The following is a 20,256-nucleotide window of genomic DNA, read 5'->3' on the forward strand; positions in this document are numbered from 1 at the left end:
CAGGCGCTCGGGATTCCTGTGATGATGCGTCGAGCGCGTCCCCCCCCCCCCCCCCCCTTAACAAAGGAATTTGTCGACCACAGGAATCAGAGACGCCTGCGGAGGAGGCTAACCTTTATGCATAATTCACCTCATTGACCCTTCCTTTTATCCCCTATGCACATTTTCCACACTAACCCCCCACCCCTCCCCTGTTTTCACTTCCCACCCAAGGAACGATGGTCTGGTGGTACGAATACCCGTCTTTAACCAGAACCGGGCCTTTAAAAAAAGCTGACTCTCCAGATTTGCCATCCGAATCTGATAAAAACCAGCAATCAGAGCTGGAGCAGGCACCATAAAGAAACGTTTATCTTTAAATACTGGGGGTAGGGGCTAATGCCTAGGTGCCCTAACCCCCTGCTACCGTCCTGACAATACAAAACGTCGACATTTGCTGATTGGTGTAGCTGGCTGTATCCAAGTAGCTCAGTTTGTTTACATTGCTGACAAAGTAGATACAACAGAGAGCCGGTTTATCATTCTTATTCCGTTTTGGGCATTCTATAAACGTTTTCCGCAAAGGGTTGAAAGTCACAAGGATGTCTCACTCTTATATTGCAAAGCTATGGGCTTTCCTTTTAACAGCCACGACGGTAGCGTCAAGCACTGAAGTGTGCGAGTCAGGTTTAAAAAGATCTCCAACCATAAAGACTTTTTCCTTGGGTCGTTTTAAAGAACACAAAGGGTCCTATCTAAATGTTCCTGCATTCTCTACGAGTTTGGTGAAGAAGAAGACCATGTGCCAGGTTAAATGCCTGAAGGAAAAATCGTGTGTGGCTATGAACGTCGCCTCAAGCGCTAATCATGTGGGGGAGTTCTGGTGCGAGCTTCTATCTGACGACAAGTACAACTCTTTTGTCAAATTTGGTCCCAACTCCACAGCCGACCACTATAGCATCTATGTAAGTCACTTTAATGTGATTTTCCGATAATTGTCACCATTAGAAGGTTGAATTGAAATATATACACACAAGTAAAGACCAAATTTTACCATTATCGGAATTAGGTGCTCCCAATACTACAAAATTACCTCTTTAGTTTTACGTTTTATATATTGGTGGTCCCCCATTCCCCTCCCTCGAGAAAATGTATCAAAATCATAAAAAAGAAGGAAAAATGAGTAAAAATGTTTATAGTCCAATCAAGAGAGCATATCGTTTGATCCAATAGAGTATGTATTCATTCTCTCTTGATATGATATTGGTAACACTAATTTCTTTGATACAAAATTGATGTTGGATTACCGAAGAAGTTTTATTTTCTCACTTTACTTAAAATATAAATAAAAATAAATAATATATGGAAGCAAACTAAAATCGATCCATAAATAATATATTCTTTGTACCATTAACACTCGGCTGAAAATTTATTTCACTGTACCAGACCAACGTATAACTGTTGAATTTACGCTCGCAAAAGCGGGAAATAATTGATAAAAACCGTGTTATCTTTGATAATACCAATACAAATAATAAGCAAAAGGAGGCCATCAAAATGGAATTATTTTCATTCTTCATTCTGATAGTCCTTTTTCTTATTTCTTTTTTGCATAAGCAATATTCTTATTTTCGCTTTTTTAATTAAAAAATATAAACGAACTAAACGTCGTCAGGAATCCATTTTTCTTTTTTTATATTCAGAGTGAGGGTTTAAGCAGCACCCATAGTGTGTATCGTTTTTCACGGTCCTGCTGAGAACTCACAAAGGCTTTTACAATAAATACGAAAAGTCGAAAATTTTCTAATTAATAAAACTTCGAAACTTTAAAATTCTGACCGAGATCTGTGAGATTTGGCTATTTTTAAATCTTTATACTTTACCAGGTAATGTATAGGAAAAAAAATCCAAGACGATGCTTAATTTTAGCTTTCCGTGTCGATGATCGGGAAATAGCAGCTGGTCAAATGGCATACTTGGAATGTAATTTGCATTAGTCCCAGGCGTTCTTATCGGGTTTCCTGTGGATGGTAAGAGTTGTGACGTCACAGGAAACCATCTCCCCGAACGCCTAGTGAAATTCGCCAAATCCAAAATGGCGACCAGAGAATAGCGAATATGCTGCAGGAAAATCAACCTTATGTTGTGTAAAAGTAGCAAACGGAGGAATACGTTCAAAGACGCTTGTATTTTATGGGTTGGCTTGGCTGTTTTGCCTCGAAGATTCGATGAGATGTTTGGAGGAGTTTGTTCGCATAACCGCACACATGCTCATCTTTGATAATTTCTCAGCGGTGTGCAGAACGAACTGACACTCTTGGTAATGACTTATTTTAGCTGTTTCATTGTCAAATTTAGTTTCAGATTTTATACTTAAACTTTTTGTTTGTTGGCGATGATAAATAGAAACACTGCAGCTTTTGTTGTTTTGTTTTTAACTGTAATTGTTTTTCGGAATGTTCAGTTCCAACTTGTCCTCATGTTCCACCTTTGTCCTCAATAGCTAGTTGATAATCTTATCCGGGTGTTGTTTTAGCAATGAAGTGTTAGTATTTAAAGCCTTTTCAAATGGCAGCCCAGCTTCTTTCAAAGGGAACAACCTTTGGTCTGAAAAAAATAAAACTATTTGATATTTTTTACTCAAAAAGTTTGGAAAAGTCTTCTGAAGGGGACACAAAAAGTCCAAGTTCTTGATCTGGAAATTTAAACCATTTTGCTTTTGATATAAACCAATGTTTGAGCTTATGACTGTTCTCAAGTCTGGCACATAGCTAGGGGTGAGGGTAGGGGGCGGATGCTTCCCACTCAACCAACACCTGGCTATGCAAGGGTGATCAATGCATGATGCACTACATGAGGCTAACATCAACTAATCACTGAATTTGTATTTTATTTTCATTGTTGCCACTAAATTTACCCTTATAAATCACCCCAGTATATCCCAAGTTGCCCTTGTCTTTGCCCTTAGCTTTAACAGATCAGGTGATTGTATAAAGGCTTTTATCAGACCATTTTGTGTCACTCCTATAATCTCACAGAGGTCTGCATGTGCTGGTAGCGATAGAAAAAAAATAGTTAATGGCCAAAATATTAGACTGTAGTTTCTGGTAGGAATAGATGGGACACGATAATGACATTTCAATTAGTTTATGTTATGCGAGAGTTGAAAGCTCTACTAAAGAATAATGTTATCAAGCAAGTAAGCAGGCCTGTAGCTAGGTGAAGAAGAGGAATTTGGTCAAACTAACCCACTTTACTGGGAGTTGTGTTCAAATAAAAGATAAATTAGTATCACTGTAGGCTAAGGGGAACTGGGATACCTAGGTAGTACCACTGCAACAGAAGAAACCTGAGAGAAAAATGGTTTGCTGAAAAGCAAAACTAAACAAAATTCTGGCTATAATGGCCCATGATTTTCAAAATACATCCCACCATGCTAATGTTTTTTAACCGCTACTCTTGTAAAACAAATAAAAAATCATGCAAATGTCACTGTAGTGAATAAAATACTGCTCAAGTGGCTTCGGAGACCTAACAAAAAACTCAGACGCATTCGTTTAATATTCTACAGGATTGACCAAAGGATTCTATAACAAACAACCAAGATATTCAAAAATATGAACATGAAACTTTATTCAATAACACATATATTGTATAGCACAGATAGCAGGGTTATTCCGATTTATAGCTAAGAGAAAAACTATTGCCATCAAGAATTTAATCACAAAATATTTTTTTGCTGGCTGCATAAAATCAAAACACGATGGATTTCGATTTTTGACTTCTCCACATTTATTAAAATAACTTTAGTTATACATGAAAACATAACTCGCGGAAGAAATAAAAAGAAATACAAATGAGAATAACTTAGCTGTAACAAGAGGAAAGTGACATGGGGAAGATTTTTACAAATGCGGAGTAGATTCCAGCGACGATCAAAACAAGTCTCGAGTCAATTTTCTCCAAAATTCGGAGCTTCGTGCAAGCTTTTACGATGAAAATAGAAGCAAACAAGCCTCCAAATGTGTAGAGGATGCTTTCCTTTCTCGGGAAACAAGCATTAAGTCGTGAAATGACAAATATCTAAGCCGTGAGGTCGATGCGTAGGCAAGGTAAAATCAGGGACCGTTTTGAGAAATCAGGGACTTTTTTGGCGAATTTCACTAGGCGTTTTGTGGGTGAGCTCGTCCCAGCCCCCATGCTACCTCACGGTTTATCTCTGAGCACAGGAAACCCGGTAAGAACGCCTGGGACTAGGCTGATTTTCATAGACAGCGTAGCGGGTGGGAAAGGACGACGAACGACGACGACGGCTAGGACAACGCGATCAAAAAAAATGTTTTCGCGCGTGGCTACCAAAAATAATTTAATTGCAATGAAATAAGCAAAACATTTATAGTCAGAAACAGATAAAAATAAACTAAAGACATTATTTCTACAGTAGCGAACGTAGTAATAGTCCAGTCGATCTATTATATTTTTATGGCCCAGGTGGAACTAATTGCAATAGATTTTCTCTCACCGTTATAAAATGCAACTGTTTTTTTTCTGCTTGCGATATGGCAAAAGTTGCGCAATAACGCCATAGTCGATCCCTTCTGCATTTTGAAATTCCAGCACTCAGATCCATGTTATTTGTGCAGTTGAAGGCCAGATTCGCGATTTCATTACTGTATATATTACCATAGTCTAAATTTCTTCCAAGTAATTGTGCAAAATCATCTCAAGCTGGATACATCGCGACACTTGTCCGGCTACCCATACCGTAAATGACCTAATAAACGCCCCCTATCCCCGTAAGGTTACACGTTTGCAATGAACCCCCCTCTCTAATAAACGCCCTCCCCCCTCTATTAAACGCCCCTCTCCCCTCACCCGCTCCCTTCCCTGCCAGCTTAAAAACAAACGACATAGGAATTCCGGAAATATAAATGGTAATTCAATTGCCATCTTGCTTAATCAACACTGGTAAGCGAGTAGTGTCTTGTTCAATGTCAAGTTCAAACTGAGGGTACCGCTCTCTAACGTTCCTGATCTCATTGCTTAGAAAGTCTGCAATTTCTTTTGTTTTGTCCTCGCAGTGTAGTGTATCCAGGAATAAATCATTGCATTCGTGGCACAGTAAACGCTTGCTACGCAGGCTATAATTTAAAACGATCCTGGCTGAGACTAGAACCCCACTGCACTTGGGCAGGGCCGTATCCAGCATATGCAAATGATGCACTCGCCTTGGTAAAATTTTGATGTTTAGTGTTTCACAATTAAAAAGTATGAGATAAAACACCTGCTTTTGTTGGATTTATCATCCAGTGGCTAACTTTGCTCCGGTAAAATTTTGTTTCTGGTTACAGGCCTGTTGGATTTGTTATATTTTCATAGTTTGTAAAGAACGCCCCTTTCTAATAAACGCCTATCTAATGAACGCCCCCCCCCCCTCCCCTGATAAATCAAAATTTAATAAACGCCCCGGGCGTTTACTTTTTGTTATTTTCGTACTTCCTTTAGATAATTTTTGTTTTCTTCGTAAAATAACTTTATCCCTCATTGAAAGTCATTTAAATTTTATGGAACATTTTAAATGAAATCTAGAGCATTGAGTTGTCTTTCTAGTGCTGTTAATGATATGTATATGCTATAATTTCTTGATATTCTATAGCCCTCTCATTTACTTCAAAATAAAAATGTTTAAACAATATGATAGCATAAATAGATATTGTTGTTTACTTTGTACTTACATAAATGAAATAATAAATTAAATCTAAATTATATTGTTAATAAAATATGGCTAACTTTTTGGGTGTTAAAATAAATTTACCACTAAGTGATAGCACATTGAGGGCAGTGAACCAAAAAAATCTTTAAGAAATATTTAACAATTTTTAAACACATTCTCATTTTTCCTGAATTTTATTTCGGTGCTATCTCTGCTGCGGGGATAGTATTTGTAAGACTTTTACACTGCAAAAGATAGGACAATTAGCCCCATCTACTTAAATGGCAGAATGGAGCACACCTCGGTGTTGTGATATGGCATTTACAATAAAAAACAAGATTATACATATATTTTTTATTATATTCAAAGGTTGTGGGCAGTAAAATCTTTGCCATACATGTCACAACACAGGGCCCAAACAAATTGCAGATCTCAGGTATCCCAGTCAACCCTGCGCGCAGGGTCTAGTTAAGACATAACATACCATATTTGGAAATCCGCTTCAATCATTTTTTTTTTTTTGCTTTTCATATTAATCAATGGCAGTCGTTTTTCTAAATAATCTAAAAAAAGCCTGGGGCGAGCTCGCGGGAGACCTGTGATGTTCTAAAAAGCTGGGCCTGGGTCTACCTTATTACACTTAGTTATCGCGATGTCAAAATTTCGCGATGGCGATATTTCGCGACTTTTTATTTTCGCTATTTTCCTATTTTCTTAAAAAAAAAAACAGATTGATTTATTTCAAAGATTTTGGAATAATAATATCAAGCAAAACAAGTGGAATTAAAATGTGCTGTAATCATCAAAACTGAAACAATATATAACAAAAAGATGCGAGGGCTAAATTTAGTTTAATAAAAGTCTATATATACAAGTCCAAATCAACCCCTTACCGTACTATATGTACATTTAGACACACAAGGTGTTTCCACAAAGCTTATTAAACTGCCAATATTCCCCCAAAGGCTTCTTGTGTACTCACTTAATTTTCGCGCATCCTAATTTTCCCGGCACTTAATTTTCGCGTCACTACATTTTCGTGGACTTTAGAAGCACACTAGCATACACACATTGGCACCAGTCGGGCCAAGACCTTGCCATGCCATGGCTATGCCATGCTGACGAGTCCTAATAAGGACGAAACAGCTGTCCATGGTTGCCGAACTGCACGGGTAATAGACTGTGCTAGCGTCCCGTCTTGGCCCGACTGGTGCCAATGTGTGTATGCTAGTGTGCTTCTAAAGTCCACATTTATGTATACATACTGGCAAGGATAGTTTGGCTATCCGACGGAGTTTTAGACTAGCAAAGGTCGCATGCGTGATCCGCACAATTGGCATCACGCTAGCCCGGTCGCAGCTCTAGATCCCACATGGATCTAAGCTGTGGTTTAAAGCACTTCGTTCGAGTCGAAGTCGCCCTGCAGTTTTTTGCCGATGAAGTTTAACTGAGGCAAACCGGCTATGCCATGCTGACGAGTCCTAATAAGGACGAAACAGCTGTCCATGGTTGCCGAACTGCACGGGTAATAGACTGTGCTAGCGTCCCGTCTTGGCCCGACTGGTGCCAATGTGTTTATGCTAGTGTGCTTTTAAAGACTACATTTTCGCGAATCTTTTTAAATCGCAAAATTCGCGCCAAAATTGTTAGTTCAAAATAAGGTATTTCAAAATGCAAACTCGCAGTAAACACCAATTCCGGCAGGTTTACGTGGAAATTTTCGATGATGGAAGCGGACTTCCAAATATGGTATGTAATGTCCTAATGTGGAATGACCGAGAAAAAAACAAGATTGGTAAGTTATTTGATATCTTTGTCGCCCTTGAACTGTGTACAGTGTACGTCGAAAATTTCCACGTAACCTTGTAGGGATTCGTGTTTACTAGGATTTTGCAGACCGCCATTATAGACCTAGCGTTTTTAGAACGTCTGAACGTCACAGGTTTCCCGCCCCAGGCTCATTTGGACCATCAAAAACGACTGACTGCGAAAAGTTGAGGCTCACCTCTTGAAGGTATCATTTTAATTACCTCTGTGAAGTATCGTAAAAATTCGGCAACCTTTGCTTCACAAAGGGGATTCTACAAAACCCACAGCCCAAAACCACAAAAGTGTGAGGTTGGGCTGCCTGTGGTTCAGCTTGGTTCTTTTGGCCAAACCGCGCGCGCTCAGGCCAACCCAGCAAGTCTAGTGATTCATCTGCTCATTTTCCTTTAAGGTAATTCCCTTGAATTGCACTGCGCACCCCTTCTGCGCATAGTTGCGCGCGCTGTTTGTTCGAATTTTCCGGTATTAAGTGCGCGCGCGCGCCACAGTTGTACAAGAAAACACAGCAAAAGGCGCACGTTTTTTACTTAAAATCGCTATGACAGAAGTCGGTTACCCCCATTTTTTATTTGCTCAAATAGTTGCTCAAATATATACGGAAAAATGATATACTGAAACAAGTTGGGTTGTAGAAGTTTTGTTATTTCTCTTAAAAGCCGTAAAAATACTTCAAAATGGCGTTTTATATCGTATGAATAGTGGCGAAAACAATGTCTTTTAGTGCGATCTCTTAAAATGTGATTTGTTTTGAACATTAGCTACCACGGGTTATTGTTTAGGAGATCGGATTTTGGCAGCTCGACAAACAGAACTTAATTTTCTAAAGACTATAGGCACTCGTTTTGAAAACTAAGAGTTGGGATCGTGACGTCACACGATCGTAGCCTATAAAAGGCAAATCATTCAGCGCCCCCTGGAGTTGGGCACAGCAATTTCTGTGTTTATTTTGGCTTGAATTTTAACTTTAATTAACCGTTTTTAATTTCTCTTAGCTAAACTTCGATAATCAATCTAAAAGCTAAAATTCTTAAATGTCTTGCGCTAACTCATGATGAAGTGGCAAGGCGAAACGCAAGTTTTGATGCCAGCTGGCTGTTTTGAGCTCTTGCACGCGCCCGTTTACGACACGTTCATTAGTATGCGGCACTGCTCATGAACCCAGTTAAGAACAGGCCAACCCATTCATAACTAGGATCTTTTATTTTCTAGTCTCCTTGCCAGTCCAACCCTTGTCTTCATGGAAGCCGTTGCCAAGCAACGTACACTGATGACACGTATACATGCGCTTGTTTACAAGGATATACTGGAAGGCACTGCGAGACGGGTAATATTCGATGAAAAAAACGTTCGAAAGCTGATAAATAGTAGGCAATTAGCAAAAGAAAACATGAGAGTTTTTTTCTTGTTGATACCGCCTTTTGTTATTGACTACATTTCGTGGAGAAGTCACCTACAGCTGTTTTTTTTTCTAGACATAAATGAATGCCAAAGCAATCCCTGCCTAAATGGAGCCAAGTGCAATGATCACGTGAATGGATACACGTGCAAGTGTGCGCCGGGATATACTGGCATCGTATGCCAACAAGGTAAACACATTTTGTTATGACACGTACTCATGCTGTCCTTGTTTACTGGAATATGGAAAGCACGGTGGGACGTGTAAGAAAAGAGCATTATGCCCTCTTTTGTGTAAGTTAATACTTTGTTACATCGGACGCATTAGCCCGTCGTATGCGGATAGCTCAGAATTCATTTAAAGTTCGTATTCTTTATCTCAACGGCGATAGAAGCATGTGAGTTCGTTTGCGACAAATCCGAAATGTGCGTCTGAACGTGTTTGCGCTTATTGTCTCAACTCCTCTACTGTCTCAACCTCTTCTACTGTCTCAATCTCCTTAACTTCTCAACCTCCTCTTCTGTCTGGCATCGTATGCCAACAAGGTAAACACATTTGTTATGACACAATCTCCTTAACTCTCTCAACCTCCTCTACTGTCTCAATCTCCTCTACTGTCTCAATCTCCTTTACTGTCTCAACCTCAACCTCTCAACCTCTGTCTCAATCTCCTCCTTGTCTCAATCTCCTCTACTATATCCTCTACTGTCTCAATCTCCTCTACTGTCTCAATATCCTTTACTGTCTCAATCTCCTTTACTGTCTCAATCTCCTTACTGTCTCAATCTGCTCTTTGTCTCAATCTCCTTTACTGTCTTAATCTCCTCTTTGTCGCAATCTCCTCTAATGTCTCAATCTCCTCTACTATCTCCTCTACTGTCTCAATCTCCTCTACTGTCTCAATCTCCTTTACTGTCTCAATCTCCTTTACTGTCTCAATCTCCTCTACCGTCTCAATCCCCTCTACTGTCTCAATCCCCTCTACTGCTGTGCTCTGTTTCTCGATGTTCTTATCTGCACCAGTGTTATTGACCTTTTCTGCCTTATCTACTAGTGAAATAACCTCTCACTCTTTTTTAGCCGGAAAATGTGAAGGCTTCTGAAACTTTTTTATTGACTACATCCTGCCCTTTTTTTTCTAGACATAAATGAATGCCAAAGTAATCCTTGCCTAAATGGAGCCACGTGCAATGATCACGTGAATGGATACACGTGCAAGTGTGCGCCGGGATATACTGGCATCGTATGCCAACAAGGTAAATGCATTTTGTTATGACACGTACTCATGCTGTCCTTGTTTACTGGAATATACGGAAAGCACGGTGGGACGTGTAAGTTAGTTAGTATTTTGTTACCTTGGACGCATTGGCCCGTCGTATCTGGGCATCTCAGAATACATATGAACTGCGTAAATATATATTTTAAAAAGAGTTTTAGGGCATATATTAAGCCTTTTCCAACACGATAGCAAGAGAATATGTGTCGTTTTCGAAGCCTTACGCCCTCAATCGACCAAATCCATTTAAGAAGACCAATCAGGCCCCTAATTTACGCTCCCGCAAAGTTCTATTACAATGTTGTCTTCCTTTTGGTACAGACTGTTTGATTTTTGAGGGAGTGGGGGGGAGCTGGTTGAAAGAAATAATCGAGCAAGGTTCAGGCCCATAAAAAATGATACAAGCAAAGCCTACTAGAACAATTCCAATAAGCCATTCTTCTACAATTTCCTCTACTATCCTCCACAATCTCCTCTACTGTCTCAATCTTCTCCCTTATCTCAATCTCTTCTACTGTCTCAATTTTCTCTACTGTCTCCATCTCTTCTACTGTCTCAATCTCCTCTACTGTCACAATGTCCTTTACTGTCTCAATCTCCTCTACTGTCTCAATCTCCTCTACTGTTTCAATCTCCTTTACTGTCTCAATCTCCTTTACTGTCTCAATCTCCTCTACTGTCTCAATCCCCTCTACTGTCTCAATCCCCTCTACTGCTGTGCTCTGTTTCTCGATGTTCTTATCCCCACCAGTGTTATTGACCTTTTCTGCCTTATCTACTAGTGATATAACCTCTTACTCTTTTTTAGCCGGAAAATGTGAAGGCTTCTGAAACTTTTTTATTGACTACATCCTGCCCTTTTTTTTCTAGACATAAATGAATGCCAAAGTAATCCTTGCCTAAATGGAGCCACGTGCAATGATCACGTGAATGGATACACGTGCAAGTGTGCGCCGGGATATACTGGCATCGTATGCCAACAAGGTAAACACATTTTGTTATGACACGTACTCATGCTGTCCTTGTTTACTGGAATATGGAAAGCACGGTGGTACGTGTAAGCAAAGAGCATTATGCCCTCTTTTGTGTAAGTTAATACTTTGTTACATCGGACGCATTAGCCCGTCGTATGCGGATAGCTCAGAATTCATTTAAAATTCGTATTCTTTATCTCAACGGCGATAGACGCATGTGGGTTCGTTTGCGACAAATCCGAAATGTGCGTCTGAACGTGTTTGCGCTTATTGTCTCAACTCCTCTACTGTCTCAATCTCTTCTACTGTCTCAATCTCCTTAACTTCTCAACCTCCTCTTCTGTCTGGCATCGTATGCCAACAAGGTAAACACATTTGTTATGACACAATCTCCTTAACTCTCTCAACCTCCTCTACTGTCTCAATCTCCTCTACTGTCTCAATCTCCTTTACTGTCTCAACCTCAACCTCTCAACCTCTGTCTCAATCTCCTCTTTGTCTCAATCTCCTCTACTATATCCTCTACTGTCTCAATCTCCTCTACTGTCTCAATATCCTTTACTGTCTCAATATCCTTTACTGTCTCAATCTCCTTTACTGTCTCAATCTCCTTACTGTCTCAATCTGCTCTTTGTCTCAATCTCCTTTACTGTCTTAATCTCCTCTTTGTCGCAATCTCCTCTACTATCTCCTCTACTGTCTCAATCTCCTCTACTGTTTCAATCTCCTTTACTGTCTCAATCTCCTTTACTGTCTCAATCTCCTCTACTGTCTCAATCCCCTCTACTGTCTCAATCCCCTCTACTGCTGTGCTCTGTTTCTCGATGTTCTTATCCCCACCAGTGTTATTGACCTTTTCTGCCTTATCTACTAGTGAAATAACCTCTCACTCTTTTTTAGCCGGAAAATGTGAAGGCTTCTGAAACTTTTTTATTGACTACATCCTGCCCTTTTTTTTCTAGACATAAATGAATGCCAAAGTAATCCTTGCCTAAATGGAGCCACGTGCAATGATCACGTGAATGGATACACGTGCAAGTGTGCGCCGGGATATACTGGCATCGTATGCCAACAAGGTAAATGCATTTTGTTATGACACGTACTCATGCTGTCCTTGTTTACTGGAATATACGGAAAGCACGGTGGGACGTGTAAGTTAGTTAGTATTTTGTTACCTTGGACGCATTGGCCCGTCGTATCTGGGCATCTCAGAATACATATGAACTGCGTAAATATATATTTTAAAAAGAGTTTTAGGGCATATATTAAGCCTTTTCCAACACGATAGCAAGAGAATATGTGTCGTTTTCGAAGCCTTACGCCCTCAATCGACCAAATCCATTTAAGAAGACCAATCAGGCCCCTAATTTACGCTCCCGCAAAGTTCTATTAGAATGTTGTCTTCCTTTTGGTACAGACTGTTTGATTTTTGAGGGAGTGGGGGGGAGCTGGTTGAATGAAATAATCGAGCAAGGTTCAGGCCCATAAAAAATGATACAAGCAAAGCCTACTAGAACAATTCCAATAAGCCATTCTTCTACAATTTCCTCTACTATCCTCCACAATCTCCTCTACTGTCTCAATCTTCTCCCTTATCTCAATCTCTTCTACTGTCTCAATTTTCTCTACTGTCTCCATCTCTTCTACTGTCTCAATCTCCTCTACTGTCACAATGTCCTTTACTGTCTCAATCTCCTCTACTGTCTCATTCTCCTCTATGTCAAGAATTCACGCACAAGATGGCGGACAAAAAAAACACGCTTTATTGGGCCAAACCTTATGCCAATTGCGGGCGCGCATGTTTGAAAAAATATCAAAAAAAAAAATTGAGCTGCAAAACGTTTATTACTATTGCTAGAGGAGATCTTGTGCTTTAAGTTTGTTCCCAGGCCCTTGGAGTGCAGTATCGATCCATCATTCCAGACGCCCGAATGACCGCATCAAGCTACTGGGATTTTGCGCATGCACCTTGGAATGGACGCCTTTATAACGTGTACGTCAGCGACTCAGTGAATCGGGGAATGTGGACGGCAGGACATACCTCGGTCGGGCAATATCTCCAGGTCGATATTGGGCGATTAGCTGGCGTAACAAAGGTAGCAACTCAAGGTCGACCATGGCAAGATACTCAGTTTGTGACGAGCTACAAGATAGGCTACAGCACTGATCTTATCAACTGGGCTATCTACCGAGAAGGAGGAATCGAAAAGGTCATTAGATAGATACGCATGTGAAACGTGATGACCACCGCTAGATAATGGGGGTCCTGTGGTATTTGCACGCATGGTCTTGTTAGGTGGGAGTTTGTTCACATCATCTGAACATTTCAAGCCCTTCTCGCCTGGAAGTTAAGTTTCAAGCCTTATCGTTAAAGAAAAAAGTTTCAAAACGATTTAAAAGCTTTCGCCCTTCTATTATCAGATATTAAACGCCCCTGCCCTTGTGAATAGAAAAGCAAAGGCTGGTGAGGAAGATTGAGCTGATAAAGCCGTCCTCCAAAATCAGAAACATTTTTGCGCGATTCACAGCACTACAAGGCAAGAGCCCGATGTAGCTTTAGCCGCGTTAATTGTGTAGTTCCAGAAAATACCCATACCTACCCATAAAGGGGATTGGAAATTCCGGGGGGTGGGGGTGGGGGTGGAGGGTTTAAACGGCCAGCGGGCTGGAAATTCCAGAGGGGTGGAGCTCATACCTCCGACACCTCCATGGGGGGTATGGATATTTTCTGGAACTACACATTGAAATTAAAGATATATTTGAATGTCAATGCTTATTCGCAGGTTTTCGATCTTAACTTTTATTTCATACAATTTTTATCCTGCTAGGTTTCAGGTCTAGCTATAATTTGTCATTTTTATTTCACAGGTTTTTCCAGGCAACACAGACGCAAGTAGCACGGTCTTTAACTATTTTACTGCACCATTTCCAGCTCGTGGTGTCCGGTTCATCGCTCAATCCTGGTATCGTTATATTTCAATGCGTGTGGAAATCTATGGATGTGGCTGAAAAGATTATGCGAAGAAACACTCTAGACACTTAACAGAGATTTCACCCTCCACCAAAAAATACATGCGGCAGCATGTAACAAATTAACAAAAACCTTTTAACAAATACGCCAGCTTCCAATGGACTAAAAGTATTTTTTTGATGAAGCCAAGGGTGGTAGGAACAGTGATTGTCAGGCTAAATTCTGATATTGAACAACTTAAAACTCTTGAATTTGGTTGAAATGTACCTTGTTTGCGACGCGCTCGGGTTCTTTAATCAAACACAGGGAGCGCGTCTCAACAAGGCATATTTCAGCCAAATTAGAGGGAAATTCTTACAAACACTGTTCCTACCGCCCTTGTAAAGCTTGCTAGCCGGTTCTTATTGTATTCGGGATTAATGGTATAACTAGAAAAACTACAGGCAAGCTGTAGAAAAACTGGATGGTCTGCGTAGGCGTGGTGTAGACAAGGTATAAATCAACACAAGGTTAAATGTTAAACGCCTCTGTGAAACGACGGATTAGTTGGGCTGACGTTTCGAGCGTTAGCCCTTCGTCGGAGCTCCTTGCATTCGGGATTAGTCGGAAATGTTTGCGAATATTAAATCCCACTTGCCCCAGTCCACCTCGACCTTCGCGCGCACCACAGGGTTCCCGAAAATAAACATATTTGAATGTCTTCCGAATAAGTGCTGGTTAGCAGGCTATTATGGACGTTTGTTTTGTTAGCTACGAGATATAGCTTGTTATCACACAGTTAGCGTTGATTCTACTTCGCCATTGCGAAGTCACGTGTGAGATAGCGCGCGCGAAAGAAAACAGGCAGGCAGTTTTTGCGTTCGGATTCGAGCAGGCCGGTCAACGACTCGTTGACCACATCCGAAAAGCATAAACAATGGCGAAAGACGAGGAATTCAACGACGAAATACTACAAGCAGACCCAGAGCGAGATAAAAATAGGCTTCTTCGCCAGTTATTGACAACTATGAACGCCAATATGTGCGAAATGAGCGGATCACTCAGAGCTCTCAAACGTGGCGCAAATGGCGACCATGAGGCAGACCCTGCCATAAAAGCCGCAAAGACGGCAAATACTGCTTCGAATGCGAAGTCAGAGGGGATTTCTGACACTGCTAAAGATCTCCTAGACTTCAACAAAAATGAGAGCAAGGCTGCAGAGCCGGAAGAACAGCATTCCATTCACGAATCGCTGTTAGATGACCTTGCTAAACCGATCGACACGAAGGAGCGAACGGCAGAGCCGGTGAATCAAAAATTGGCTGACGGGGCCAACAAAAGCTGGCTTAAGAAGCTAAGCGAAGAACATTCAAGGGACACAGCAGACAAATACCTGCGTCCTAATATGTAGCCATGTTGTGGTCCCCAAAGTAAACGAAGAAATCTGGGGAAAATTAACACGACAAGTGAAACAAAGGATGTCAAATTTTCCCGCCTTCAAAACAACATAACCCAGGCTGGCCATATGGCAGTGAAAACTGCGGACTCTTTGCTTAAATTGTCAGCCAAAGCTGACAAAGAGTTTCTCGCAGAGTTGGGAAACCTTTTAACTCTTTCGACGGATGCTCTGACAATTTTAGGGCATGCCAGTTTTTAGCTATCTTAGCTAGATGACATAAAGCCTCACCTTAACAAGGAATATGGCGACCTGTGTGCCGCAAGTGTACCGGTGACAGAGTGGTTGTTTGGGGATGATTTACAAACCAAACTAACTCACATTCAAGCTGCTAACAAAACTGGAAATACTGCCAGTGTTTCTACATTCAACAGACCCAACAGCAGGTCTAACAACAGACCTAATAACAGGAATTTGTTCAGCCCGAGCACCGCCGGCTCAGGGTCGGCAGAACTGGCAGAACAACAAAGGCAAGTCGCCATTCATCCCTCGCGCGAACAGCGCACGGATCAACAACAAAGGAAGTAGATTCCGTAGATGTTGTTTTACAGCCGGCTAAGATGAGCGAATTTGAGTCCCTTGTACCGTCACTTGTCGAGGTATACAGGCTTAAAGCCAAAAATTTTCTAGCGGGCCAACTTCCATTTTATATTAATGTGTGGAAAACACTTACCTCTGACCCAGAAATTTTGGAAACTATGGCGGGACAGCACATCGATTTTACCACAATTCCTGAACAAACTAATCCTCCTTTTCAGCTAACATGGCATGTAGTGGTGTGTGAGTTCTCTAAATCAACGTCCGCAAGAGTTTCTAATAGTACGACAACTCGTTCACGTGCAATCCAGCTCGGCACCTTTCGCCGCTTTTATTCTTTGTGATACGCGTTCGCACGTAATATTAAAACTAAACGTAAACAAAGTACATAATTACAATCAATAGCTCAATATAAAAAATCTAACGGGAAATGAACTTACTACTCTTGAGCCTTCATTCTTGGCGACACACATTCATTGGTGACTCTTCGCCATTCTCATAGCCTGCTTGCAGGCGATACTCGGTGTTATCATCGCGGAAAACCTCGCCCCCAGGAACCGTGCGGCTTAGAATACAATATGGCGCCCGATCATCGAACGGAAAGGGTTTTCCGCGATGATAACACCGAGTACCGCCTGCAAGCAGGCTACCATTCTCATTCACACACACTCAACAACAACAACACGTGACACTTTTGGCGGCATTTGGGCCGCCTGTGGTGTATCGACGCTACATGGCATGACAGTGAGGCAGAGTTAATAGACACAGAGGTGCACAACCTTGTCGCATCAGGTGTCATAGTAGAGACTAGTCACGAACAGGGCGAATTTATCTCCCCTATCTTTTTGCAACGCATGATACTCAATCTAAAACAATTAAACAAATTTGTGACTTACCACCATTTTAAAATGGACACTATCTCTACAGCAGTTGACATGATGAAACCTGACTGTTACATGTGCTCAGTGGACTTAAAATCCGCCTATTATTCAGTTGCAATTGCACCAGAACATCAAAAATTTCTTAAGTTTTCTTGGCGTGGTAAACTTTACCAGTACACATGTTTTCCAAATGGCCTGGCTTTTTGCCCTAGAAAATTTACCAAGCTACTTAAGCCTGTATACTCGACACTTCGACAATCTGGTCACCTTTCTGTGGCCTATATCGATGATTCCTACCTGCAGGCAGACAGCTATGAACTTTGTGTTGAGAATGTCATTGATACTCTTACACTATTTAACAAATTTGGCTTTGTTGTACATCCAGAAAAGTCAGTTCTAGTGCCCACTCAGAAATTGGTTTTCCTTGGGTTTATACTAGACTCTACATCTATGACAGTGTCTCTAACACCTGATAAAGCTACCAAACTTAAAGAAACCTGTCAGTTACTCTTGCTTAAAAAACGGCCATCAATCAGAGAAGTGGCTAAAGTTCTGGGGCTGATGACTTCTAGCTTTCCAGGCATACTTTATGGCCCATTACACTACCGATATCTTGAGATGGACAAAACACAGACCCTTAAAACTAACAAGGGTAATTTTGACAGCCATATGAGCTTATCACCAGAGGCAATAGAAGACCTTAATTGGTGGATATGTTCAGTTGAGAACGAATGTAAACCAGTCCGCCATGGGAAGATACAACTTACTTTGGCTACTGATGCTTCAAAAAAGGGGTAGGGTTGCACAGTGCAGGATACTCCCTCGGGGGGTAACTGGACCCCATCTGAGGCAGAATACCACATAAACTACCTTGAGATCAAGGCAGTCTTTTTGGCTTTACAAGCATTCTCACATATTGTCTCTCACAAATGTGTAAAAATTTTTGTTGATAATACAACTGCTGTAGCATGTATCAACCAAATGGGAACCTACCATTCTAGAGAGATAAATGCACTTGTAATACAAATTTGGAATTGGTGCATTGAACATGATACCTGGATAACTGTCGCTCATATTCCCGGGAAAGAAAATATCACTGCAGATAGCGAGTCTAGAAAGCAAAGAAGGGAAACAGAGTTGGCTTTAGACACTGACATATATACAGCCACAGTGGCTAAACTTCAGATAAAGCCTGACATTGATCTATTTGCATCAAGGCTTAATTTTAAATGCAGAGTCTATATCTCATATCAACCTGACCCAGGGGCATATGCTGTTAATGCATTTCATACCTCCTGGAAAAACCGGTGTTTTTATGCATTGTCCCCCATGCAGCATTATTCAGAAAGTTCTGAGTAAAATTTCTGAGGACCCAGGCAACTGGTATCCTAGTTGCCCCTCATTGGCCGACCCAACCATGGTGGCCATTTCTTGCAAGTTTACGTATAGAACCACCTCTTATTTTACCCAGAAAGAAGAACACCCTGTACTTACCATCCAGTTCTGAGCTGAGACATCAACTCCACAAGACCCTACAGTTGTTGGCTTGCCCCCTGTCAGGGAACTGCACACAAGTCAAGGCCTTTCAGCATCAGCTTCCGAAGTTATCCTCCAGTGATGGAGGTTAGGAACACAGAAACAGTATCACTCATATCTCAAACAGTGGAATGTTTACTGTAGTCAACGGGAGATTAATCCACTTTTGGCATCTGTGATTGATGGAATAAACTTCCTGGGTGTCTTGTACGAGGAACAGCTTCAATACAGTGCTATCAATACAGCTCGTTCAGCATTATCTTCAGTTATATTCCCACCTGGAGGTGGTACGTTTGGGACACACCCATTGGTCACAAGATTTGTCAGAGGAGTATATAATGCACGCCCAACATTCCCAAGATATCAGGAAATATGGGATGTTGCTGTTGTTCTCAGTTACCTGAAGACCCTACACCCTCCAGACAAATTATCCGTTATGGAACTGACAATGAAGACTACAATGTTAATTGCCTTATTGTCGGGCCAGCGTTGCCAAACTCTACATGCATTGAATATATCCACAATGGACTTAACAGATAAACATTGTATATTTTACATACAGGAACTTTTGAAATTCTCAAGGCCTTCCAAACACTTCGGACGCCTGGAACTTAAAGCGTATGAGAATGACAAGCGATTATGTGTTGTTACTATCATCAAAGAATATGTTGAAAGAACAAAGTTGTTGAGGGGCAACGACCCTCGTTTCCTTATAAGCTTTCAAAAGCCCCATAAGCCAATTTCCACTGACACTATCGGTCGATGGCTTAAGAAAGTTCTTGCAAAGTCTGGTATCAACATCAATAAGTACAGTGCCCACAGTACACGTTCTGCATCAATGTCAGCTGGGAAAACTGCAAACATATCCATTAAGACCATAATGGATGCCGCAGGATGGTCTAATGTAGGAACTTTCAGAACATACTATGACAAACCAATAACCCAAGAGCCAGATAATTTTGGTGTTAACCTGTTACATGCAGTGGACTCTGATGTTTAATGTGATAATAAAAACCTTACTGAGAATTGCTCATGACCATTTGCTTTAAAATCTCACACGTGACTTCGCAGCGACTATTGACCAATGGCGAAGTAGAATTTGGAAATTAAACTTCCCTTTTTTATTTATACAAATATTGTACCCTACCCTATCTATTATAATCAAAAATGGCCATTCGCAACTTTAAATACTGCCTGCTTGCTTTCGCGCGCGCTATCTCACACGTGACTTCTCGCTCCTGCCCAATAGCTCGTAGAATTACAATCAAACTTCACCTTGCAGGTAAGTCCCGTTTAATTTCTAAATTTTAAGGAAACAATTGCCGTAGTGGAACCTCGCTGTAGGGTCACTGCTCAATAAGGGAGCGACCTAGACCTAACTAGAGACCTAGTTTTCAATAGTGTTGACGGGGTCACAATGAAAGAATTAATTGATAAGATAAGATAACTCTGCACATTTCCTAATTGGCTAGGTGGCCACGGTAGATCGCGTCGTATCAGATAACACGATTCTCGCATCCTTATTGGCTACTCATCAAAAATCTCAACGGAGAGTCTCTTGGCGGTATTCTCCACCATATTACCGTATTCAATTACCACACGACGTTTGATACATTCCTCATTATCCGGCACCGGAGATAATTTTTCACGCATTTTAATGCATGTAGAAATTTATGGTTGTGACTAGTGGTAGAAAGTTGTAATTTATGGTTGCATGAAACAACCACAACA

General features: G+C 41.0%; 1 protein-coding gene across 1 annotated transcript; it reads left to right on the forward strand.

The window, feature by feature from the left end:
• Positions 1-473: 473 nt before the first annotated feature.
• On the forward strand, positions 474-19,551 carry LOC5511031 (fibropellin-1). The gene is made up of 8 exons (XM_048726562.1): positions 474-944; positions 8,729-8,843; positions 8,992-9,105; positions 10,058-10,171; positions 11,062-11,175; positions 12,128-12,241; positions 13,044-13,375; positions 14,034-19,551. Exons 1-8 carry the CDS (start codon positions 582-584, stop codon positions 14,172-14,174), a joined length of 1,407 nt encoding a protein of 468 aa, XP_048582519.1. The 5' UTR covers positions 474-581; the 3' UTR covers positions 14,175-19,551.
• The last annotated feature ends 705 nt before the right edge of the window (positions 19,552-20,256 follow it).

The sequence above is a fragment of the Nematostella vectensis genome, chromosome 4, assembly GCF_932526225.1.
Source record: "Nematostella vectensis chromosome 4, jaNemVect1.1, whole genome shotgun sequence".
Classification (NCBI taxonomy): domain Eukaryota; kingdom Metazoa; phylum Cnidaria; class Anthozoa; order Actiniaria; family Edwardsiidae; genus Nematostella; species Nematostella vectensis.

What these genes read in the sequence shown, in the direction of transcription:
- LOC5511031 (XM_048726562.1), top strand. Translation starts at nt 582, where the DNA reads ATGTCTCACTCTTATATTGCAAAGCTATGGGCTTTCCTTTTAACAGCC. An exon ending in CCGACCACTATAGCATCTAT is followed by an intron (nt 945 to 8,728) that starts GTAAGTCACTTT and finishes TTTATTTTCTAG; the next exon opens with TCTCCTTGCCAGTCCAACCC. An exon ending in TGGCATCGTATGCCAACAAG is followed by an intron (nt 12,242 to 13,043) that starts GTAAATGCATTT and finishes TTGTGCTTTAAG; the next exon opens with TTTGTTCCCAGGCCCTTGGA.